The following is a 24,704-nucleotide window of genomic DNA, read 5'->3' as shown; positions in this document are numbered from 1 at the left end:
TACGGTGAAGAACTTCCAGGCAGCAGTGAGGACAGCAGCAACGGAGATATTATTCATCTTTGGGCAGGAATAGGGCTTCTGATAGGGAATATAAGCAGAATTTGTTATCTTTATGATGAGAGGGTTTTCTGCCTTGTTCTTTTCTTGTTCCCCTCCTCCCCCCCTTTTTCTTTTAATTTCTAAGCTACACTATGGGAGGAGGAGTGGGTAGAGGGTTAAGGGGTTTTAAAAGGTGAGGGAGAGGGAATATCAGGGTTTTTTTGGTTTTTTTGGTTTTTTTGTTTCTTTCTTTAAATACAAAAAAAACAGTGTAACAACATATAGTTCAGAGAACACTTTTGTGTTAAGGCCATCTATAGCCTGATGCAGCAGACTGTTGTTTAGCTTTTCAGTTTTGTCTGCTGTCTTGTAATGGGGTGGTCTGTTCTTGTGTTTGTGGGTATGCGGCGACGTCTTCATCTCCAGGCAGAGCTGGTTTGGTTTTGAGGTGGTCTTGTGTTGGCCTCTGGAGAGTTCTTGTCCCCGTTTGCAGGAGTAGTGTTTGCAGTGCCTAGGTATGGCTTTATGTTTTTGCCTGGGTACCATCTCGGACTGGATGGTAGTAGCACGCACACATATCCTCTACCCCAGGTAATCAACTGGTGAGGCCCAGAAATTTGGTGTGTTTCAGGGTCCTTCACGAGCACAGGTGGTTTCTCAGTGAGCTTTGCTTGGGTGGTATTTGCAAAGTGGCGAAGTATTGGTGGCTCAGGCTCTGATGCTGTACAGTTCAGGAAGTTGATGACGTAGAGAGCCTTGCAAAGTCTTTCCACTGGAGATGTGATTCTCGTGTCTCTGTTCTGTTGATCGAGGACTCTTTTGAGGGTTTGATGTGTCCTTTCCACGATGGATTGTCCTGTGGGGTTTACAGGTATGCCGGTCTTGTGTGCTATTCCCCATTCATTGAAGAACTCCTTTAACTTGTGGGAAGTGTAGGCTGGTCCATTATCTGTTTTAATCTCTTTTGGTACACCCAGGATGGCAAAAGCGAGGAGAAAGTGTTTTATTGTGTGCATGGTATTTTCTCCTGCATGTGATGATGCAAATACTGCTCCTGAAAACGTGTCGACCGATACATGCACGTATTCTTACCTTCCAAAAGGTGCGAAGTGAGTTACATCTGTCTGCCACAGCTGGCAGCTATTCAAACCTCGGAGATTGACTCCCATCCCCATAGATGGTATCTGATAATTCTGACAGTTCGGACACGTAGCCACAATAGCCTTTGCCTGATCCTTTGAGAGCTTAAACATTCTCATAAGGGCAGGTATATTTTGATGAAAAAACGCATGTGACAACTTTGCCTGGGCAAAGATGTTAGGAACATTAGCAGTTTCTGCTGCCATTGCGAATGCATCCGCTTTTCTGTTGCCTTCTGCAACAAAACCTGGGAGGTCTGTGTGTGACCTCACATGCATTATATGGTAAGGTTGCTTTCTGTGGGAGATTAGGTATATTAATTTAGAGAGCAGTTGGTACAACTTTGGATTAGAGACCTCTTTGAGAAGAGCATGTTCTGCTCTCATCGCTATTCCAGCAACATAAGCTGAATCTGTAACCAGATTAAAAGGCTCATTTTTAAATTTTTCAAAGGCTCTGACAACAGCTGCTAATTCTGCGATCTGTGAAGATCCCTCCACTATTTGTATGTCAGAGTGCCAATCTTGTATTTGGGGCTCTCTCCATGTAACCACCGACTTGTGGGAAGACCCTGAGCCATCTGTAAAGAGGGTTAGAGCCTTGAGAGGTTTTCTACTTTGGATTTGTTTTGGAATCAAATGGAAGGTTACATCAGGATTAAAAAGTTTGTGTTTTGGGATCTTAACTGAAGTTTGGTCCGTGTAGCTATCCAGGGCAAACTGGAGGCTTTCATTGGTCTGGATCAAATCCTCGAAGTCTGTAAGAGTTATTGGTAAGTATATGCATTTGAACTCACAACCTGAAAGAGATCGAAGGTGAGTCCTTGCCTTTTTTATTAAATGTGCTATGACCTCCTGGTAGGTGGTGAGTGTCTTTGTGGGCTGGCTACTTGTAAAGACCCATTCTGGAAAATCAGTCCATGGAATTGAGGTGCTTTTCCCAGGATGATGAACTGGAAAGGGAGGCTGGGCTCGAAGCAATGGGCTTTGCGTGAAGACAGGGCTTCCTGGACTTTGGTGATGGCACCTCTGGCTTCTTCTGTGAGAGTGCAGGGAGAGTCCAGGTCCTTAGGTTCGCAAAGAAGGTCGAACAAGGGAGCAAGGTCCTCTGTTGTAATTCCTAGCAGTGGATGTACCCAGTTGATGGATCCGCAAAGGCCGTGTAAGTCCCTGAGGGTTTTTGGGTCGTCATTTATGGTGAGCTGCTGAGGTACAATGGTTCTTTCCTGGATCTGGACTCCAAGGTAAGTCCATGGCTTGGTGTACTGGATTTTGTCCTCTCGAATCTCCATTCCTGCCTTTTCTATGGTTTCAATAGTCTTTTTAACTGTTTTGTCCAATTAAGCTTTGTCTGAAGCACACACCAGGATGTCATCCATATAGTGATGGATGATAGCATCGGGGAATGATTTCCGAATGGGAGACAGGATGTGAGCCACGTACCACTGGCAAATAGTGGGGCTGTTTTTCAGGCCTTGAGGAAGATAACACCAATGATATCTTTTGAGCGGGGCCTCCTTGTTAAGAGAGGGAATGGAAAAAGCAAACCGTGGAGCATCCTCAGGGTGCAGAGGAATGCTGAAGAAACAGTCCTTAATGTCTATGATAGCAAGTGTCCAGTCTCTAGGCAGCATCGATGGGGAGGGCAGGCATGGCTGGAGGGGGGACCATGTCCTCGATGACCTCGTTGATTCTGTGAAGGTCGTGGAGAAGCCTCCACCTGTCTGTCCCAGGCTTTGGTAGAATGAAGACTGGAGAGTTCCAAGGGCTGTTGGATTCCACTATGTGGCCTTTTGTGAGCTGATCTTCCACAAGGGTGTTTAGGGCGCGCAGTTTGGCTTTATTGAGGGGCTACTGTTCAATCCAGAGTGGCTTGTGACTTTTCCAGGTGAGACGAGGTGTTTCTGGCAGCGCGCTTAGCTCAGTGGCCCCGATTAGAAATCCTGAGTGGGAATACGTAGGGAAGCTCCCCAATGGGATAGAATGTCTCTGACCTAAAGGGTGATAGGGGCCCTTACCACAAATGGACGAATGGTTGCCAGCTTGCCTTCAGGCCCTTCCATGAGGATGTTGTTCTTGCTTCTCATGGACACTGTGGCTCCACCAATCCCTGAAATCATGCCTGCAACAGGTTGTAGATCCCAGTGTGCTGGCCATTCTTAGTGGGCGATGATGGTCACATCAGCACCGGTGTCCAGCATCCCTGGTAGGTGGGTCTTCTTGCCTTTGCAGGTGAGGCCACACTCGATGGTAGGCTTGGATGGTCCCACAACTTGTGCCCACATAGCTGTAGGGTTGAGAGGAATCTGTTCCCTGTGATCCTTTGGGAGTAAAAAGGCTTGTGCTATTGGAGTTCCCTTTGAAAGAAAAAATGGCGAGTCTATGCAGTATACCTGGACGAGAATCTCTTGTCCTGGCTGCACTGTCAGCACTTCTGGAACAACAAAGATCTCCTTTGGGCTATTAAGAGAGTCGCCTATAATTAAAATGTGCGAAGGACCACCTTTTGGCCCACATTTGCCTGTGGGAACACGGTGAACATTCTCATTATTAAAGTAGATGGACAAAGCAGTTACCAGTTGACGGTGGGTTCACATCTGGGTTGCCCCGTGGGTTGGATCCTCTTCTTGTGGTCCAGAACGTCCTGGGATGGTGCGTGGTTGGGTCTGGGTGGCCTTTGATTTGTTGTCAGCGCCCGGGGCTCGACCAGGCGGCGCAAGGAGTTTAACGGGCGCTGCTGGTAGCGCTGCTGATTCTGGGGTCTTTGGTAATTGGTACGGTGGTATCGGGGAGGTGACCTTTCTGGGCAGTCCTTTATGTAATGTCCAAGATCCCCACAGTGATAGCATTTAGCTTGGTCTTTAGAAGCTATTACTGCATATGCACCAGAAACTCCTTCAGCAATACCCTTAGCAACTGCTTGCGCCACTGTATTTTCAGTGGACATGTGACGTGTATAGCATTCCAGCATTTGCTCTATGGTGGGGTCTGTATCCATGGGTAGAGACCTCAAAATGGCTTTGCATTTTTCATTAGAGTTACACAAGGCAAGTTTACATAAGAGTTCCTTCTTTGCCTCTGTGCTCTCTATCTGTTTCTCCAGAGCATCTCTAAGTCTGTCCACAAATTTGATAAAACTTTCATCTATTCCTTGTTTAATAGTAGAAAAATGCATTGTTGGCATTGACTCATCATGCACGAGAAGTAAAGAGGTTTTTGCTGCGAGAGCGATGTCCTGCAGTGCCTCTTTATTCAAGGTTTCCAATTGGTCTGCTGGTTTCTGTAAGTCACCTTCACCAGCTAGTTGGGCTACCGTAAAATTCGTCTTATTAGCATCCGCAGAATATGAATCTGATAATGTTTTTAAATGTCTTTTCCAATGCCTGTCCCATAACAAATATTCTGCTGGGGACAGGAGGCAGTGTGAAATATTTTTTACATCATGGGGAAGTAAGACATGTGCTGAGAACATGGCTTCTAAGAAATTTCTAAAAATATGTGAGCTTCGCCCATTTTCTTTGGCTATATTTCTTAATTGCACTAGTTCTTTATTCGAGTTAGCCTTCCATGTCTTTATATGGACTCGCCACCATTCCGTCCTTGCTTATATTCTACTGGGAAAGCATTAATTTTCTGTGCCAGCTCCCAGTCTCCAGCCTTTGTCGCTTTTATTTTAATAAGAGCCCATGGATCCGTGTGGATCGTATCAGAATCAGATTCACTGCAAGAGCTCTGGTCCTCTGAGGAGGACTGGGGGGGGGTTGCTATCCGTGACTTGCGCTTTTTTCGTTTAGAAGCGTTTTTCAAAGGTTTCAGTGGCTGGGGGGCGAGACATGGCATGGCCCGGCTAGGGGGAGGCGCCAATGGAGCTGGGATGGCAGCACAGCACGCACAGGACCGGGTGGGGGGGGGAGCACCGTGGGGGGTGTCTGGGATCCGTTCGGGTGGCATTGAAGGTTGGGTGGGGGATTGGGGGCACGCGTGGTGTGGGCAGGGGGGCTGGGCGGGGTGGGGGTGTGGGCATGGGGGGAGTGAGGGGAGGCAGGCGGTGGTACCAGTCTGGGGTGCCGCGGTTACAGGGTGGGTTGGTGGCACTGCGCTTGTGCGAGGTCCCCCTGCTGTGGCAGGCAGGGGGCAGGGGGAGGCGGTGGAGATGGACACGGGCTCGGGAGCGGCGGGGGTGAGGCTCGGGGAGCCCTCGGGAGGGGCCGGGCCGGTCGGAGCCGGGGCGGGGGGAGCGGGGGCGGCGGGCGCGGCGGCGGGAGGGATGGTGGGGGACACCAGCGCGGGGGTGGGGGGGGTACGCAGCGGCGGGGGGCAGAGCCGACGCAGGGGTGGAGGGGGCAGCAGAGGCAGGAAAAGAGACCCCCGGGACCGGAAGCAAGGAGGAAGCCAAGCCGGGGGTAGGGGGGATGTGTGGAATTATAGATAAAACAGGATCCGCGGAGTTGGGCAGCGCAGGTCCCGCAGGGGTGGAGGATGTGGGAGGGGGAACTGGGGTGGGCAGCGTAACCTCTGCTTTAGGAGTAATGGAGGCAAGAGGGACTTTAGGACCTAAGAGGTGGTGTGACATATGCATGTGACATTCCTCTGAGTTCTTATCAATCTCATTAGTATTTGAAGAGGAATGTCTGTTAAGCCCTGCAAGATTTTTTCTCTGTTAAATCTTTCAACGGTTTTAGTTATTATATGGAATAAAGTCAAATAGTTAGTTGTAGAGAGCTTTTTGGATAATTGGTTAGCTGAGAAAGGACATTTCGATGTGATACCAATGGATAAGGATAGGGGAAACAAGCTGGGAACTGAGCAACCAGTGTCCAATCACTGACAAAGGTCACAGTGACCTTCCCTGAAACGGGAAGACGGGAGAGAAAATTGCTTGCCAGAAAATGTAGTTATCTTAGGTAGAGAAGTTAGAAGAATGCAAACATAGAAGCAAAATAATTGTTAGAAGATAGAAGTAGGTGTGGTTGATCTAAGTGTGCTTTAACCAATAATGATCTCAGCTTTTGCAATATGTATAAGCTTCATTAACACCAATATAAATATGTGTGGGGTTTCAATAAACTTCGGGATTTGCTATTCATCGCATATGGTGTGTCGCATTTCTCCCGCCGTATCACGACAGTTAGTTACAGAGAAATCCTGGTTTGTTTGGGAGATATATATTGTGTTCCTGGTCATATCCCAAAACGAATTTTCAATGACTGCTTTCTTATCAGTATCAGGGTGTTGCGAAATAATCCAAGTTACAAATTTTTTAAGGTTAGTTTTTGAGAGCTTGCCTTTAGAAAAGGAGAAGTTGTTAGCAGATAAGATTTCTAAAATAGTTAAATATATCTCTCTCGGTTTTACTTAGTTTTAATGTACTAAAAATTGTACCCATGTTAATGGTTAGCCCTTCCAGCAGAAAAAACGCAAAAAAAAAAAAAAGGAAAAAAAATGAAAAAAAATTTTGGAGCCCCAAAGTTATGTGCGCAATATTAGCTAATACTTACAGTTCCTGGGGTCAAAGATCTGTGGAAGGGGTCTGCTGTCGTCAGTTCTCCTCGGAACTTTCTCTCGTTCAGATGTAAGTTTTGAGTGTCGAACTGACCCTCCTGGGGAAAGGATTTTCTAAAACAAAAAGTCCCTTCACAGAAGGAGCGGCTACCCAAACAGGCAATCACAGAAAACCCCAGGGGGCTTCGTTGCTCAACCGACGGATATCACCTCTGGGGGAGTCCGTTGTCGTTGGGATGCCACTTTAATAAAGCCTCATTGGCGCTATTATAAAGCAGAGCAATATGGCTCAGGAGCTCAGTCCCTGAGTAGGGACCGGGTGCCCGAAGCTAGCTCGCTCATGCCAAGGCCGCGGGGCTACCATCTAGCAAGCATGGTGATTATCAGCTCTATAGTGATTGCAAGCTCTTAGGATTTCAGCTCTGCTTGCTAGGTAGTGGTGCCCTGGGCTGGAGGCTGCAGCAGACGGAGAGAGAGGAGAAGGAGAAGGCACAGGCTGTTCCACGAAGATGGCTTTATTTGGGTCTCTGCTCTTCTTCTTTCTCCCCTAATGGGGTACAGTATGCTTCTTTTATAGGGTTGTAATGGATCCAAGCTTGACCAATGGGTAAGGGGTTAACATGACATTGCCTTGTAGGGTTACAGAGGTAGGTTAAGGGCGGAGGACAGGAAAACAGGAATTTTCTTTTGCTGTTTCAGCATTCCTATTGTTGATATCCTCCATGGTGCTTTTCCTAAATCTATGGGGTTTACTACACTTGGGGACCGCTGGTGCCACGACCTGGTACAAGGACAGGCAGCGCTGGGGGCAGCAGGCACCTGACCATTTCACTTTCACCAAGAGTGGCACCTGTGAGTGTGACAGACCCGGCACCAGGTTCAGCCCACCTGTGACTGTCTTAAATGGTGAGGGAGGTTTGGGTGTCCCCAGCCTGGCACCCACGGGGACACCAAGGGCTCTGGGTGCGCTCTGCTCCATGGGTCACCTCCTAGTGTGACCAGAGCCCATCCCCTGCTCTGGGGACATCCCAGATCATCCCAGACCGGGGGGATCCCAGTGTTGGCATCGGGAACCCCCGATGCACTGTGTGTGACCCAGTGGGGAGGTCTTGGTTCCATGGGATGTGACAGGATCCCTCTGTCCCCCAGACGGGCTGGTGCTGCAGGTGCCTGCACAGGCGCTGCTGGAGGGGGACACGGTGACCCTGTGCTGCTAGGTGCAGTTGGCTCAGCCCCTGTCACCTTCACCTGGTTGCACAATGGGCAGGAGGTGGCCCGGGGTCCCCTCCTGGATCTTGGAGACATCGAAGTGGGACATTTGGGCACCTACCGGTGTGTGGCCACCAACCAGCTGGACCTGCACTGCGTGTTCCAGGCACCCAGCACTGAGCTGGTCGTGGCTGTGACACTGCAACAAAGGTGGGGCCACACGGGGTCATCAGGGAGTGCAGGACACCCAGGGTTCAGGGTAACCCTGATGTGTCCCCTTCTGTTTCTTGCAGTGGCCACAAGGGTCAGTGGGGCCCTTTTGTTCCTGCTCCTGCTCGTGGGTGTCATTGTAGCCTGGTGCCCGTGGCACCACCTGGGTGGGTGACAATGGGGGGACAGGGGTTCCAGGGAGCTGTAGAGACCCCCAGAGTTGGGGAGCAATAGGGCAGCACCCATAGCCCCAGAATTGTGACCTTGGCTGGGGGTGCTGATGGGGTTTGGGGAGGTACTGGAGGGTCCTGTGGGGATGTTGGGGGTTCTTTCAGGGGCCCTGGGGGTATTCGGGGGGGTCTCTCTCCCTGCTGGGCTTTGGATATAGAGGCTGAGTTGGTAGGGGGCACTGGGGAGGTTCATGGATTCTCGGAGCTCCAGAGATGTTTGGGGGTCCTGAGGAAAATTGAGGGTCCTCTGGGGGGTGAGCAATCCTGAGAGGGGTCAGGGCCCCGGGGAACTCCCACAGTCACCCCTCCCCTCTTTGCTTTGAAGCTGCCAGGAAGCAGCAAGAAAGGTGAGTGGGGGGCTCAAACCACACTCTCCCCTTTTACCCCACCCTCAAGATCTCCCATTCCCTCCCCCACATCCCCTTTATTCCCTCAGGGCGCCCCCAGATCCCCCGGCCCCCCAGATGAGGGGGAGGTGCTGTACACCCACGTCGTGGTCACCAAGAGAGCAGGGGGTGAGTACGGGGGGGACACACGCAGAGGGACACGTCACCCACCAGTGTCACCCCACCCAGATCCCACAGCCTGTGTCTCTCGCAGTGTCCCCCCGTGCCACCACCCTCCAGGATCCCCAGGTGACCTACGCGGAGCTGTGGGGACCCCAGGGGCGATTGCGGGAACCTGGTGACATCTACGGGAATGTGCTGTGACACTGGGGGGAACTGGGGGCACTGGGGGTCCCCACCCATGGGCACCCACTCGTGTGTGTGCTGACACTAAAAACTGCTCCTCCTACTTCCTTTGGGGGCACAAAGATCCCAAAGGGCTGAGAGAAGAAAAATTTCCTGAAACAGCAATGAGAGAGAATAAAACCAAGAGCAACAGCAACAAGGTTCAGAGTCCAAAGGATCAGAGAAGGAACGATTTCCAGGGAAAGCCCCCAAAAGGGAACAAACCTCAGACATTTCCCCCAGCATGTTTCCTCCATCAGAGGAACCTGGCAGAGCTGTGGATCTTCGTTCCTCTGGTGGCCAAAGCGGCCTTCAGGAGGCTCTGGATTCTCGTGTCTCTGTCCCAAACCCCTCCTCTGTCATGTTCTCCTCACGATGATCTCACAAAGGCTCTGTGGGCATTCTGGAGTCTCCCCTTTTGCCAGGGCAGTTGGGATCAAGCCATGGTACAGGGCAGGTTGTCAGAGGCAGGAAAATTTGATGTCTGGAGACATTTTGGAACACCTGTGTGTGGCAGGGGTGGGTCAAGACTTTCATTTAAATGAGAAATCTCAGTAAAGGAAAGTGGGAATTTTCTCGGAATGGAAAGAAGACCCATGTCAAAAATTTTTTAAATTTGAAAAATGATGAGGCTTGCAGGCCAAAATGTGGGAAAAGGAATAACAGCTCTTTACCAGGAAATTTATAATGCAGAAGAGAAGAAACAACACAAACCCAGAACTTTCCCTTCCGCTCAGCGCTGTTGGTTTTTGTGGCAGTTATAACCGCGGCCAGCAGGGGGCGCTGCAGGGAGCACTCCCGGCCAGCAGGGGGCGCCCCGCTCCAGCTCCATCCCCTCAGGGGCCATGGCGGCCTCGGCCGGGAGGGAGGAGGGCAAATCGCTCCTTTTGCAAACTCACGGCCACCAATCGGTCCCGGCACCACCACCGGCAGCGGGCAGAAGCCGCCAAGGCAGCAGGTTGGATCCCAGTGCCCACTGGCAGCGTAGCAGTGTCCCAGGGCCAGGCACACGCCCTGCACAACACCCGCGACCGCTCTCCATGATCCCAAAAGGAAGGAAGGCAGCGCTTGACCCCAGGCAGTTTTCAGGTCCACAACAGCACCTCTGGTGGCTTTACACCACAATTCCTGCAAACCCTCAGCCTTTCACTCAGGTGAGGAGGGCAGGGATGGAGCAGCTTTGGGGCCACCTGGAATCCAGAGAGGGTCACTCCCCACAATGGCCAGAGCTCCTGCTCAATATTTCCACACTTTTCTCTCTTATCTAATGACCACAGCCAGAGGCCAAACATTCCTTCCATGAGGTTTCAGAAGGCCGCAGGTTTTCTTTAAGAATGAAGGCCCACTTCAGCTTGTTAAGCAGAGAGTTGTTGTCTTTGCAGTAGTTCTGGGGCTCTCTCAGTCCCTTGCCAAGAGGGACAAAATGATCAATTGCTGCATTTCTCGACTGGTTCCCTCTCAGCTACCCCTGCAGGGGCAGTTTCCAGCCAGCCCTGCTCTGAAAACCATCAAAGGTCCTCACAGAGCCACTGCTTGGGCTCCCTTTGGGCTTTGTGCTTCTTGCAGGGCTGAGCAAACCACAGCCAGGCCTTCTCCCCCATAGAATTCTCACCTCTGCAGCAGCTCTAAAGCTGCCAGAATCAAAGCCAAGGGGGCAGGGGAGATCCTCATGTCCTGGCTGCCACCTGGGGCTGGGCAGAGCAGGGCTGGGCAATGGCCATCCCTGTGCAGTGGGGCTGGGCCATGGCTGGGCCCAGGCTGGGCCCCAGTATTAAATGGACATCCCAACAACATCAGCCACTCCACAATACACATCACTGTCCCAACACTAAAAACATCACAATATTTAATCAACAATATCATCAATAATATCAATTAATATAATATCCAGCAAAAGTCAACTTCCATTTACTTGTTTCTCACAGTACATACCAGTAAAGAACTCTTATTCCTGTTCCCACATCTTTGACTAAAAGCCACGTAATTTCAATGTTACAATAATTCAGAGTGATGGGGTTGTATTTTCCATTCCAAGGGAGGTTCCCACCTTGTTCAGCTTCCTTGACAGAGCAGAACAAAGAAACACCATTTCTGCTCGTTTAACCAAAGAGCTGCATTTTTGTCCCAGGAGCAGGGAACCAGGTCCTGTACCCCTTTGGAACTGGGACGGGCACCAGTAAGCCACTTTAGTGGGAGCACTGGGAGGGGGATTGCAGAGCCACAAAGCACACTGGGGTTAAGAGGAACAAATCTGAATTTTATTTATGTCTTAACATATGCTACACATGACTGAATAATTACTCTGTGGTTGTCCATGTGCTGGGAACCCTGTCCCTGGTGAGGCTTCACACAACAGAGAATCAGGGGAGAGAAAGCTTCAGTGATCTGGCTGTGAGTGACCCACAGGCTGGTAGGACAGATGCCTGGGAAAAATGTCTGGAAAAAAATGCCCAGGAAATCCGGCTGTGGGAGGAGCCTTTGCAAATCAAAGCAGCAAACTGTGACACAACAGGAGTGTTTTGCTTTGGGTTTCTTGGAGGGATCAGGGGCTTGCTGGGAGGGTCAGCTTGTTCCTCCTCCCCTGTGGGATTCACATTCTCTGAACCTGGGAGGAGCAGTGAGAGAAGCAAAGAATGATCCAAACAATTCTTACCTCAGATACTGTTCCTCTGTTTTTCACAAGTGGAATGCATTGTGGAAGATTGTGTACCTGAAAGGAATTGGTAATTGGATTCTGGTGTGAGTGTTTTGATTCACTGACCAATTGAATCCAGGTGTGTGTGTGTGGGGACTGTTGGCTGACAGTCATGAGATTGTGTGCAGTGGAGTGCAGTGGAGTGCTTGGCAGATTCAGTTTAGATGTAATGTAATATGGCATAGAATAATATAGTATAATAAAGTAAATAATTAGCCTTCTGAAAAGACGGACTCAGATGCATCATTCCTCCCAGTCGTCAGGCAAAAATATCACCGACACTCCCCCTCCTCACCTTTTCCTCCCGGTGGTCCTTCTTCCCTGTCCGCACCCGTTCTTCCCTGCTTCACTGCTTCCCCGAGGCAGCTCATTCCTGCTCCTCCTGGACGTTCCTTCATTGCTTCCCCGATGGAGCGGATGCTGCCTGCACCCACCCGCCACCTCTGCCGCGTTTCCCACGCTGCCCCCAGCCCCGAGCCTGCTGCACCTGCCCACGGCAGCCCCAGCCCGCGGCAGCCAGCCCAGAGCCAGCAGTGCCCAGCACCAGCCCGCAGCCAGCCCGCAGCAGCCCCTGCAGCCATCGCTGGCAATGTCAGAGACACGCAGGTGCCGTCCTTGGAAATCACGCCCAGCCACTCACAAAAGCCGTGTGGGCTCGCCCTGGCTTGCAGCACACACACTCCATCTGCCGAGCTGATGCCCACAGAGCGCCCGGGCTTCTTGCGGTAACGCTGTCCCTGTCTTCTGTTTCTCTCTCTGTCCTTTTCCCTTTCTACTCCCTTCTCTCCCTCTTCGGTAAGAACCCTTAACCTCCTTTTTCAATAAACAGTTCTCAGATATAATATTGCCGTGTTTGTGCTTCATTTTCATCTGAGAAATCGTTCAGCAAGAATCCTCCCTGACTCCCCCTTTTACAGTGGGATGGGACAGGGGTAGTGGGAGGGGGAATGGGGAAGCCCTGGGTGTACAGCAAGCACTGTGGGGAGAGAATGGGGCAGTCCCTGAGGGTACATGGACACTTGGATGGGGCTGGGGAGCCCCTGCAGGTACGAGCAAAGGGATGGGGGAGCCCTTGGGGGTACTGGGAGAGGAAATGGGGAGCAGAGGGTGCCCTGTGTAGCCTCCCCCTGACCCATGACCACCTCCCTTGGAAGGACGGGCAACCACAGGAGCCATGGAGGGAGCACCCCCAGTGTCACCCAGTGCCTCTCGCTTCCCAGAGCATCACAACTTTTGGTGTAGATTGTCATAGATGTCACTGGGCTCCCATGGTTGCCTTTGCAGCTCCATGTACGTCGCCTGAGGATCCTCCACTGAGGGTGCCAGGGGGTCTTGGGGGGCCCTGTAGGAATAAGGGGGAGTGTGGAAGGGGATGGGAGGTGCTGGGGGTTTGGGTAAAAGGTGTATCATGGCTGGAGCCTGCACCCACCTTTCCTGGTGCTTCCTGGCATCTGCAAAGGAAAACTGGAGGGGTGACTTTGGAGACCCAGGGGCCCCCATCCACCCTTGGGAATGCTGAACCACCACCAGAGACACAATCCTCCCCAGGCCCCCCAGTATCCCTGATGGTCCCCCCACTTGCACCAGCAGCCTGAGCCCCCAGAACCCTGAGCCTGGCAGGGAGGGGAACCCCTGATAGAACCCCCAACATCCCTGCAGGACCCTCCAACAGCTCCCAGGGCTCTGAGCCATGGACACTGGGGACTCAGCCCCACCCAAGTCAGGGGCTGTGGGTGCTGCCCTAGGGCCCCACTTCTCTTGGGGCCTTCCCACCCCTCTCCATGACCCCTGTGCCCCCATTGTCACTCACACACACGGTGCCACCGGTGCCAGGCCACAATAACACCCACGAGCAGGAGCAGGAAGGAAAGGGCCCCACTGACCCCTGCGGCCACTGCAAGAAACAGAGGGGGACACATCAGGGTCACCCATCATCTCCAGGGGTCCTGCACTCCCTGGTGACCCCGTGTGAACCCACCTGTGACCCAGGGTGAGCCAGGTGTCACCTCCAGGGCCAGCTCAGGGCTGAGTGCCTGGAACACGCGGTGCCCGTCCTGTCCCAGCTGGTTGGTGGCCATGCACTGGTAGGTGCCCGAATGTCCCACATCGAAGGCCCTGAGCTCCAGGAGGGGACCCCAGGCCACCTCCTTCCCGTTGTGCAGCCAGGTGAAGGTGACAGGGGCTGAGCCCACCTGCACTGAGCAGCGCAGGGTCACGTTGTCACCTGCATGCACCTGGTGTGATGGGGGACTGGGGATGATGGTGGCATTGGCCACAGGCACTGTGGGGACATAAAGAAGGCTGGCACTGGGTGAGGTGGGATGGGGGTGCTGTGGCTGGGGTCAATCCCAGCCCGAGGGTCCTGCTCACCCAGGACGGTGACATTCAGGGGGTCACTCTCGGCCACGCTGTCCCCATTGCTGACCCGGCACCGGTACTGGCCGCTGTCATTGTCCCCAACATGGTGAAGCTCCAGGTGGGGGCTGGTGCCGAGCAGTGCCCCCGAGCCCTCCCGGTGCCAGGAGAAGGACAGGGGACCTGTCCCTGTGGCCACTGCGCAGCTCAGCACCAGGCGGTCCCCGAGTGCCACCTGTCCCCTGGGGGGCTGTGCTGAGAGGGACACCCCCGAGAGCGGGGCCCCTGTGGGAGGGGGTGACAGAAGGGGACAGTGAGGGACCTGGGGGGTAAGGGAGGGGAAGAGGGATCCCAGTGAGGGAGAGGGGGCGAAGAGACTGGGGGGTCTTGAAAGGGACTCCGAGGAAGGATGAGGGGTCAGGGAAGGGACACCTGGTGAGGGAGGGGGCTGAATCCAGGGAGGGTACAGGGACCCAAGGGGGGATGGTGAGACCTGGGGAATGTGATGGGACTTGAGAGAGGGGTGAGGGGACCTAGGGAGGCGTGAAGGGACCCAGTGAGGGATGGGGTCTCCTGGCACTGATGGAAGTCCCCAGAAAGTGATGGGGGACCCAAGCAGACTGTGAGGGCTCCCCATGCCCATCCCCGCACTCACTGTGCACCGTGACGCGGAGCTGGGCTCTGCTCTTCCGCACGACGCCCCTCGGAGTGCACCTGGCAGCTGTAATTCCCCGAGTGGGAGACCCCCAGGGTGGGCACCAGCAGCTGCAGGGACCCCTGCGGGCCCCCCACCACCTGCCCGTCCTGGTAGAACACGTGCAGGAGGGGGGCTCTGGGCCACAGGGGACTGGGGGTGCTGAGGCAGCTGAGAGTCAGGGGGACCCCTCGGTGTGCTTGGGGGGACCCTCCAGCACCAGCACCGAGAAGAGCTCAGGGAAGGAGAGGGGAGGTGAGGACTGTGACTCTGAGTCTGCTGGGAAGGGGCTTTGGAGGTGTCAGGAGATCAGAATTCCAACTGTGGGAGTGCTCACCGTGCACTGTCACTGGCACTGCTGCTGACCGTGAAAGAAAGGGCTTCACCAAGCCACTGCAGCTGTAGTGACCGCTGTGGTGCAGCTGCAGAGGGGACAGGGACAGCTCGGTTCCCCTGAGGGACTCCCACAGATCCTTCTCCTCCCGGTAAAATCGCACCCTGGTGACCGGGTTGTCCTGCCGGCCCCGGCAGCGCAGGGTCACTGTGTCCCCCTCCAGCAGTGCCCGTGCTGGCACCTGCAGCACCAGCTCATCTGTGGGACAGGAGGGTCCCATCTCAGTGAGAGGCTTGAGACAGGTGCAAGGAGGGTCCCCATGGCACTGGGGACATGTGGGTGCACTGGGATGAACTGGGATGTTCCTGTGTGCAGGGCACCACACAAGGGGTGTGAGGCCACCCACAGAGTGGAGCCCACCCAGATCTATCAGCGGCCACCCAGATGATTTAAGATCCCCACTCACCATCTAAGACCCTAACGGGGGGGCTGTGCCCACTGCCAGGTCTGTCACACGTGTAGGTGCCACTCTCAGTGACACTCAGGTGGTCGAGTCCCTGCTGCCCCCAGCGCTGCCCGTCCTTGTACCAAGTTGTGGCACCGGCAGTCCCCAAGCCCTGGCAGGTCAGGGTCACCCGGTCCCACAGCACCGCCGGCCTCCAGGGGGGCTCCACCAGGAGCTGGGTGGTCTGGGCACCTGTGGGTGACAGGGGACACCAGCCTGCCAGGGCCAGCGAGGGGCTGGGGACAGCGGGGTGGGGCCATGGCATCCCCTGAGGACTCACCAGTGAGGCCGAGGGTCTGGGCTGGAAGGGAGAAGGGACAGGGCTAGGTGGGGGTGGCACCATGGGGACAGAGGCACCGGGGGCACAGGGTGTGGGAGATGTCCCCAAACTGTCCCATAGGGGACAGCAGTACATTCCTGTCCCCCTTCCTCTATCCCCACAGTCACCCCATGGCTCTGGCGACCTCATGCTCTGGCTCTGCTGGCATTGGAGACCTCAGGGGACCCCGCAGCCCCCCTGTGCCCCCTCCCCTCCCCATCCCCGGGGTGTCAGGCCCGTGCCCAGGGCACTCACCCCACAGGAGCAGCGCCACCTTCCTGGCCATCCCGGTGTCCCCAGCCATGTGCCCTGGCTGTCACTTGCTGCTGTGGCACCGCTCCCCTGGCTGGCAGCTCTTCGGATGAAGGGGAAGGAAGCGAGGTCACGTCCATCCCCATGTGTAGGTGGCCCTTGGTGGGGGCAGGGTGGCCACAAACTGGGGACAGGCTGGGGACAAGGCTGGGTGGGACAAGGTGGGACATGGAGTTCCCAGGAAGGGGGGGGATCAATGGTTTTGGGGAGCCAGGGATGGGTGTCCAGGAGAATGGGGGGTCCCAGGGATGGGGTCCCTGAGCAATGGGGATCCTGAAGAGGGGGAGTCACCTAGGATTGGGGTGGGAGGCATGGAAATACGGATCCCAGGGCTGGGGAGACTCAGGGATGGGAATCCTAATGGAACGTGGGCTCCAGGGATTTGGAGTCATGGGATGGGGGTTCTTTGGATGTGGATGATGGGAGAATGGGGGAGCTGAGAGGATGAAGGTCCTGGGGGATGGGAGATTTCAGGGCTTGGAATGAACAGGAGAGGGTTCCTTGGGAATGGGTTCCTGGGCCATGGAGATCCTGGGGAATGTCAGTACAGGGATGGGGCTCCCAGGCAAGGTGGGACAGAAGGAATGGGGGTGCCATGGTTGGGGTCCAGGGGAACGGAGGTGCCAGGGATGGGCAGTTGCTTGATGGACACAGGGATCTCAGCTCCTTCCCTGGGTACCTCAGATTCTGGTGTGACCCAGGGTCCAGCACTGCCCCCCCTGGGGTGCTCATTAGCTGTGCAGGCATCACATGGGGGTCCTGGGTAGCTCTGCCTCTGTGCCCTCCCCTGCCCTTGACATTTTCCTCTCTTTATTTCTCTTTTTTCCTTATTCTCCTCATTTTTGTGCCAGGTCCCCTCTGCCCCCATTCCCGGCTCAGCAATCCCCGGGAGCACCTGAGCAAGGAATGGATTGGGGGGAGCCAGGGGAGGAGGAAAATGGGGAGCAGGGGGTGCAGGGAATGGTGGGGAGGCTGGGGGGGATGGAGGTGTTGGGCTGTGCCCCCTCAACACTTTCACTTTCCTTTTCCTGGGCAAGAAGGATGAGGCCGTTTGTGCTGAGAGTCAGATGGGAAAGGGGGGGTTCTGTCCTTGGGGGGCACATCCAGAGGCTCCTGTCCTGGGGGGATCCTGTCCCAGGGGGTGACACATCCTGGCATGGGGGGTCCTGTCCCAGGTGTGGCAGCTCTGGAAATGTCCCTGCACATTCCTGGCCGGGTGCCTGTCCCAGGGGTGGCACATCCTGGGGAGCCCTGTCAATGCAAGGGTGGGGCCCAGCCATGGCCCAGCCCCACTGCACAGGGATGGCCATTGCCCAGCCCTGCTCTGCCCAGCCCCAGGTGGCAGCCAGGCCCTGAGGGTCCCCCCTGCCCCCTTGGCTTTGATTCTGGCAGCTTTAGAGCTGCTGCAGAGGTGAGAATTCTGTGGGTGGAAAAAGGCCCTGCCTGTGGTTTGCTCAGCCCTGCAAGAAGCACAAAACCCCAAAGGGAGCCCAAGCAGTGGCTCTGGGAGGGCCTTTGATGGTTTTCAGAGCAGGGCTGGCTGGAAACTGCCCCTGCAGGTTCAGCTGTGAGGGAACCAGTCCGGAAATGCAGCAACTGATTATTTGTCCCTGTCCCCAAGGGACTGAGAAAACCACAAAACAACTGCAAATCCCACACCAATCTGCTCAACAAGCTGACCTGGACCCTCCTTCTAGAACAAAACCTGCAGCCCTTTGGTACCTCCCAGAAAGAATATTTGGGTTCTGGATGTGCACACCAGAAGAGAGGGAAAAGTGTCAAAATATTGAGCAGGGGCTGCACACGAGGGGCTGGGGAACAGGGGTGTCACAGCAGGAGCAGGGAGTGCCCAGGCAGTGGAATTCAGGGCAGGCTGGAGTGGATTTACCAGGGAATCAGACCCTGAGGCACACAGGGGCATTTCCACAGATTCCTGTGCACTGTCCCAAGCATGGACAGAGCTTCTCCCCTTCCTCCAAGGAAAGTCAATCAAGTTTCAGGGTAGGAATGAGAAAAATGGGGAGAGTTCCTAAATATGGCCCACGAAAGGGCTTCCTTAGGGGCTGGGTTGCTGCCCAGCAGGCAGGGAACAATCCCATGGAGCTTTTGGACACTCAGGGAGATTCCACACTCTGCGTTATCCACAAGAAAATGCTACTGTGGGATGCACCAGAGGGGCTCCAAAAGGGAACCAAAAAGTCTCATTTCTTTGTGATTTGTTTGTGTCTTTATTGTGAGGGACTTGTTGGGACAGAAAGCGTTATAAGGATTCTACAAACCAGAGCATTTTATACCTTGCCAGATTGATTTTTGCTGAGTTTGTTCTTTATTGGGAAAATAATGTGGGAAAGATTTTTGCTTTTATTCTATGGATGTGTAATTTTGTCTGAACCAATTGGGCATCAAGTGTTGCCTGGGATGGCTGAGCCAGGAAATGGGGGGACCTGACCCAGGGGTGAGTGGGGCAGGGACACAGAGACTCCCAGGACAGCCCTGGTGTGCCCCAGGGTGGGGACTGTGCTGGGCTCTGAGTCACCCCAAAATCTGAGGCACCCCAGGAAGGAGCTGTGACCCCCGTGCCCACCCAGCCACTGCCCATCCCTGACACCCCCATTCCCCTGGGAACCCAACCATGGGACCCCCATTGCCTTGGTCTCTCCTCCCTGGGGACCCCCATCCCAGGACTGACATTGCCCAGCACCACCATTGCCTTGATCCCATCCCATGGGCTGCTTCTTCCCCAGAACCCCTATTCCCGAGGGTCCCCTTTTTCCCCCTGCACCCCCAGCCCTGGCACCCAGGGCTGGCACACCATGACCCCAAATCCCTGGGGACCATGTTCCCACAGCACCCCCATCCCTGAATGCCCCCAGGCATGGAGACCCCAGTTCCCCTGGACCCCCATTCTGCTGGACACCCATCCTTGGTTCCCCACATCCCCTGAGCCCCCCACTCCTGGCAAGACCATCCCCCACCATGTCCCCAGGCTGTCCCACCATGTCCCCAGCCTGTGCCATCTTGTGGCCACCCTGCCCCCACCAAGGGCCACTTCCATTTTGGGACAAGATGTGACCTCGCTTCCTTCCCCTTCATCCGAAGAGCCGCCAGCCATGGGAGCGGTGGCCACAGCAGCGAGTGACAGCCAGTTGTCACAAGCCGTCCTCACGGATGGGTTTCGTGATGGTTCGTGATCTCAGAGTGCAAGAAGAACCAACACGGTCGAACAGGGTTTGCAGTGATAATCAAAACAAATCACCTTTATTGAAATAACGACAGTGAAAATGCCTTGGGGAGGAATTGGGGGAAAGGGAAAAATAAAAGGGAAAAGAGGGAGTAAAAAGAAAAAGGTATGTAGCTACCAAACGTAGTACTGCAGAGTCCTTCGGTGTCCAGCCGATGGAGTTCACCAGGTCACGTCCAGGGAGATCTCAGGGGTGCAGTCCATCTGCACTCTAATAATACCCTTTTTTGATGGGGGAAGGGGAATAGATCTTGAAACTGAATCAAAGGTAGTCTATTGTATCCTTGGGGAAAAGAATGGTATTTGGAAAGGGTACACACAGTCCATATTCTCTGCAGTGGGCAAGAGCCATTTTTGTCTTCATGGTCCAATGCTCCCACCTGCAACATCCATCTTGCTTTGGTCAGCTTGCCTCCCCCCGCACACCTCCCCGGGGTTGGGGGTTTCAGTCCCAGGCCTTGGAAAGTATGAGAGGGGGCCTTCTCACATAGGGGTTCCATGTCTGGGTTTTTCTCTGGTGAAGAGGCTTCTTACATTTCAGTTTGTCTGTCACGGTGATTGCAAACGAGCCAGAGGGGTCTTCTTAGGAGGACCAGCCAGAACTCAGGAGAAGTTAAGCCAGGCCAAGAGAAAAATCCCACAGCTATTGTTGCAAAAGGTCAGAATGTCCTTCTTTCTTTTTGTTGAGCTCAGTGTAGCATATAGATGATACACGTGTGAAAACAAAATTTTAGCAATGATCTCAGGTCTTGGGGCCTGGCTGGTATATGACTTTCTCCTACAGGGCTAGACAGGGGGGTCTTCTTCAAGAATCATCATTCTTCTTCATAATCATCATTGGTCCCCCAGGTGCCCAGACCACCCAGCTCCTAGTGGAGCCCCCTTGGAGTCCTGTGGTGCATTGGGACCGGGTGACACTGACCTGCCAGGGCTTGGGGACCGCTGGTGCCACCACCTGGTACAAGGACAGGCAGCCATGGGGGCAGCAGGGACCTGACCATTTCACTTTCACTGAGAGTGGCACCTGTGAGTGTGACAGACCCGGCACCAGGTTCAGCCCCCCTGTGACTGTCTTAAATGGTGAGGGAGGTTTGGGTGTCCCCAGCCTGGCACCCACGGAGGCCCCTAAGGGCTCTGGGTGTGCTCTGCTCCATGGGTCACCTCCTGTGTGACCAGAGCCCATCCCCTGCTCTGGGGACATCCCAGATCATCCCAGACTGGGGGGATCCCAGTGTTGGCATCGGGAACCCTGGATGCACTGAGTGTGACCCAGTGGGGAGGTCTTGGTGCCATGGGATGTGACAGGATCCCTCTGTCCCCCAGACAGGCTGGTGCTGCAGGTGCCTGCGCAGGCGCTGCTGGAGGGGGACACGGTGACCCTGCGCTGCTCGGTGCAGGTGGGCTCAGCCCCTGTCACCTTCACCTGGTTGCACAACAGGCAGGAGGTGGCCTGGGGTCCCCTCCTGGAGCTTGGAGACATCGAAGTGGGACATTCGGGCACCTACCGGTGTGTGGCCACCAACCAGCTGGACCTGCACTGCGTGTTCCAGGCACCCAGCACTGAGCTGGTCGTGGCTGTGACACTGCAACAAAGGTGGGGCCACACGGGGTCATCAGGGAGTGCAGGACACCCAGGGTTCAGGGTAACCCTGATGTGTCCCCCTCTGTTTCTTGCAGTGGCCGCAGGGGTTCAGTGGGGCCCTTTTGTTCCTGCTCCTGCTCGTGGGTGTCATTGTGGCCTGGCACTGGTGGCACCATGTGGGTGGGTGACAGTGGGTGGATGGGGGTCCCAGGGAGCTCCTGAGGCCCCCAAAGTTGGGAAGCAATAGGGAAGCACCCCAGCCCCAAAATTGTGACCTTGTTTGGGGGTCCTGTGGAGTATGGTGAGGTGCTGGAAGGTCCTGCATGGATGTTGGGGTTTCTTTCAGGGGCCCTGGGGGTGATGGGTTTTTCTGTCCCTGGCAGGCTTTGGGTTCTTGAGGCTGACTTGGTCAGGGGGTTGGGAGAGGTTAATGATTTCTGGGGGGCTTTGGGGATTCTTGGGGGTACCTTGGGAGTTTAGGAATCCTGATAATATTCAGGGCCCTGGGACCCCACAGTCACCCATCCCCTTCTTCCTTTGAAGCTGCCAGGAAGCAGCAGGAAAGGTGAGTGGGAGGCTCAAACCAACCGCTCTCCTTTTTCCCCAACCCACAAGACCTCCCATTCACCCCCCCTCCCCCCACATCCCCTTTATTCCCTCAGGGCCCCCCCGGATCCCCCGGCCCCCCCAGAGGAGGGGGAGCTGCTGTACACCCACGTCGTGGTCACCAAGAGGGCAGGGGGTGAGTACGGGGGGGACACACGCAGAGGGACACGTCACCCACCAGTGTCACCCCACCCAGATCCCACAGCCCGTGTCTCTCGCAGCGTCCCCCCGTGCCACCACCCTCCAGGATCCCCAGGTGACCAACGCGGAGCTGCGGGGACCCCAGGGGCGACCGCGGGAACCCGGTGACATCTACGGGAATGTGCTGTGACACTGGGGGGAACTGGGGGCACCGTGGGTCCCCACCCATGGGCACCCACTCGTGTCGGTGCTGCCACTAAAAACTGCCCCTCTTGCTCCCCATGGGGGCACAAAAATGCCAAAGACCTGAGAGGAGAACAATTTCCTGAAACAGCAACGAGAGAGAATGAAACCAACAGCAACAGCAACAAGGTTCAGAGTCCAAAGGATCAGAAAACTAATGATTTCCTGGGAAAGCCGCCAAAAAAGAGGCAAATCCCAGATGATTGCCCTAGCACGTTTTCTCCACTAGGGGAACCTGCAGGGCCCTGGACCTTCCTTGTTCTGAAGTGGCCTTCAGGAGGCTCTGGATTCTCTTGTCCTCTGTCCCAAAACCCCTCCTCTGATGTGTTCCCCACACATGGATGTCACAAAGGCCCTGGGGGGTTCCAGAGCCTCCCCCTCTCCCAGGGCAGTCGGGATCAGGCCATGGCACAAAGTGGAGTGTCAGAGACAGGAAAAGTTTGATGTCAGGAGACATTTTGGAACAGCTGTGTGTGGCAGGGGTGGGTCAGGCCTTGCTTTTTGTGAGACAGGCCCCGTCTGTCAATCAGTCTGTCAGCCTTGGCACACTGGGGACAGCATGACACTCTGCCAAAGCCAGCTCCTGAGTGTCCACATGACCAGAAGTGCCCGCTGGGGAGAGGGCCCTTGGTGGCCCTAATGGCTCAAAAGGCAGACCATGAGGTGGCCAACTCCCTGACCGTGTCTGCTCTTGGGTTGTCTGTCTCATCCACACTGGAAGCCAGCAGCTGGCAACTCATTTAAATGAGAAATATCTGCCATGGAAAGTGGGAACATTCCTGGAATCGAAAGAAGACACATGTCTAAAATGTTTTTTAATTTCAAAAATGATGATGCTTCCAGGCAAAAGTGTAAGAAAAGTAATAGGGCTCTTTACTAGGAAATTTATAAAGCAGAACAGAACCAACAACACAAACGCAGAACTTTCCCTCCCGCTCAGCGCTGTTGGTTTTTGTGGCAGTTATAACCGCGGCCAGCAGGGGGCGCTGCAGGGAGCACTCCCGGCCAGCAGGGGCCGCCCCGCTCCAGCTCCATCCCCTCAGGGGCCATGGCGGCCTCGGGCGGGAGGGAGGAGGGCAAATCGCTCCTTTTGCAAACTCACGGCCACCAATCGGTCCCGGCACCACCGCCGGCAGCGGGCAGAAGCTGCCAAGGCAGCAGGTTGGATCCCAGTGCCCACTGGCAGCGTAGCAGTGTCCCGGGGCCAGGCACACGCCCTGCACAACACCCGTGGCCGCTCTCCATGATCCCGAATGGGAGGAAGGCGGCGCCCGACCTCAGGCAGGTCTTGGGTCCACAGCAGCATCTCTGGTGGCTTTGTGCCACAATTCCTGCCAACCCTCATCCTTTCACTCCTCTTTCCTTTTCCAGCCCTCGTACAGCAGCTCTGGGAATGTTGAATTGCCCTGCGATGTTGAGGAAAGCTGGTGCTCGGTGCTGACTCTGCCAGAGCTCGTCGGGGGGCTCCAGAGCACGTTTGGACTTCCTGCTCTTCCTGGGCCACTGCTGATCCCCACACAGTATTCACGGGGGTGGGGGGGGAGGAGGAGGAGGAGGAGGAGGACGGCAGAGGCACAGCCCCAAGGGCTCTGCAGCTGCACCTGGAGCACAGGGAGAGCCTGGGCTGGAAGCAGTGCCTTGGGAGGGCAAAATGGGGCAAAACTGCAGCTGGTTGGGCCAATGCCCCTGTTCCGCTCTGGGAGCTCAGACTCTTAAGGAGGTGTTGTAATTATACCTGGAGTTACTGAAGTTCAGCCGTGCTCCTAAAGCATCCCTGTGCACAAACACAGGGCTCCGCTGGCTCTCACAGGGCTTCTGGGCTACAGAAGGCAGTATTTGATACCATTTGGGGGTCAGATGCCCCCAGCTCTGCCCAACAAGAGCTTCCTTTATTGCCGGGAAGGTTTTTGCGTGTGCTGGGGATGATTCAGTGCCTGTGCCATGGCGAGGCCTGACATCTCCTCCTCTGGAATGGAGCTTTTCCAGTTACAACATCATTTCACGCTTGGCCAGTGCGTGAGATGAGGCTGCAATGACTTGTGATACTCCCTCCATGCCAAGCACAGCTCCATTGTGGCACAGCTTCCCATCCATTGACCAGTCCATTGTTTCCCTCAAGGGTCAAATTCCCACCAGTTAAACCATAAGGTTTCCTTCATTGTCTGTTCTTCATTATCTTGTTGACACGCACAACAGCGGACCAAATATGGCAGGGCCTTAGACACCACTTTGGTCCTGACACACAGGCTCCTTGTGCCACTGCTGGCCTCCAGTGTGCTCAGCAAGATCTGGAACCGCACAGTGCTCTGCAACTGCACCTTCAGCACAGGGACCTTTCCAGCCTGGCCTGCCCTTGTTCCTCTGGCTCTGTGCACAAAACACGGCGTGGCAGAGAACGGCAGCAGGGGCCTGTGTGTCCCAGGGCCCCGGATTTGCTTCACCTCCACAGGCATGCGGGCAAAGGGAAGAAGCCAAACTGTTTATTGACGGAAGGCCAAGCAAAGGGAGGAGTGGTGAGGGAAGAAAGGGGACGGGCAGGGTCTGAGGGCTGGGGAGGCACGCAGTTGTCAACAGGCAGGGAGAAGGCAGGAGCTATGGCAACTTCCCACAGGCTCAG

The 24,704-nt window shown here is 55.0% G+C and overlaps 2 protein-coding genes across 2 annotated transcripts in view; one reads left to right on the top strand and one right to left on the bottom strand.

The window, feature by feature from the left end:
- Window positions 1–12,979: 12,979 nt before the first annotated feature.
- LOC136571086 (Fc receptor-like protein 4) lies at window positions 12,980–16,248 on the bottom strand. The gene is made up of 9 exons (XM_066571457.1): window positions 16,218–16,248; window positions 15,924–15,944; window positions 15,605–15,835; window positions 15,142–15,396; window positions 14,126–14,395; window positions 13,734–14,036; window positions 13,566–13,649; window positions 13,185–13,206; window positions 12,980–13,097 (listed from the first exon to the last, which is right to left on the bottom strand). Exons 1-9 carry the CDS (start codon window positions 16,246–16,248, stop codon window positions 12,980–12,982), a joined length of 1,335 nt encoding a protein of 444 aa, XP_066427554.1.
- Window positions 16,249–19,384: 3,136 nt separating this feature from the next.
- Window positions 19,385–24,704, top strand: part of LOC136571085 (Fc receptor-like protein 4) — a 48,135-nt gene continuing 42,815 nt past the window's right edge. Inside the window, 2 exon segments of the mRNA XM_066571456.1 lie at window positions 19,385–19,457; window positions 20,365–20,595. Coding sequence (XP_066427553.1) covers window positions 19,385–19,457; window positions 20,365–20,595 — 304 coding nt within the window.

Source organism: Molothrus aeneus, unplaced genomic scaffold (genome assembly GCF_037042795.1).
Source record: "Molothrus aeneus isolate 106 unplaced genomic scaffold, BPBGC_Maene_1.0 scaffold_60, whole genome shotgun sequence".
Taxonomy (NCBI): Eukaryota; Metazoa; Chordata; class Aves; order Passeriformes; family Icteridae; genus Molothrus; species Molothrus aeneus.
Note: the sequence above shows the minus strand (reverse complement) of the source record. Positions and strands in the feature narration are given on the sequence as shown.

What these genes read in the sequence shown, in the direction of transcription:
- LOC136571086 (XM_066571457.1), bottom strand. Translation starts at nt 16,248, where the DNA reads ATGGCCAGGAAGGTGGCGCTGCTCCTGTGGG. An exon ending in CCAGACCCTCGGCCTCACTG is followed by an intron (nt 15,836 to 15,923) that starts GTGAGTCCTCAG and finishes TGTCACCCACAG; the next exon opens with GTGCCCAGACCACCCAGCTC. An exon ending in AGTGCCAGTGACAGTGCACG is followed by an intron (nt 14,396 to 15,141) that starts GTGAGCACTCCC and finishes CCCCTCCCACAG; the next exon opens with GGGCCCCGCTCTCGGGGGTG.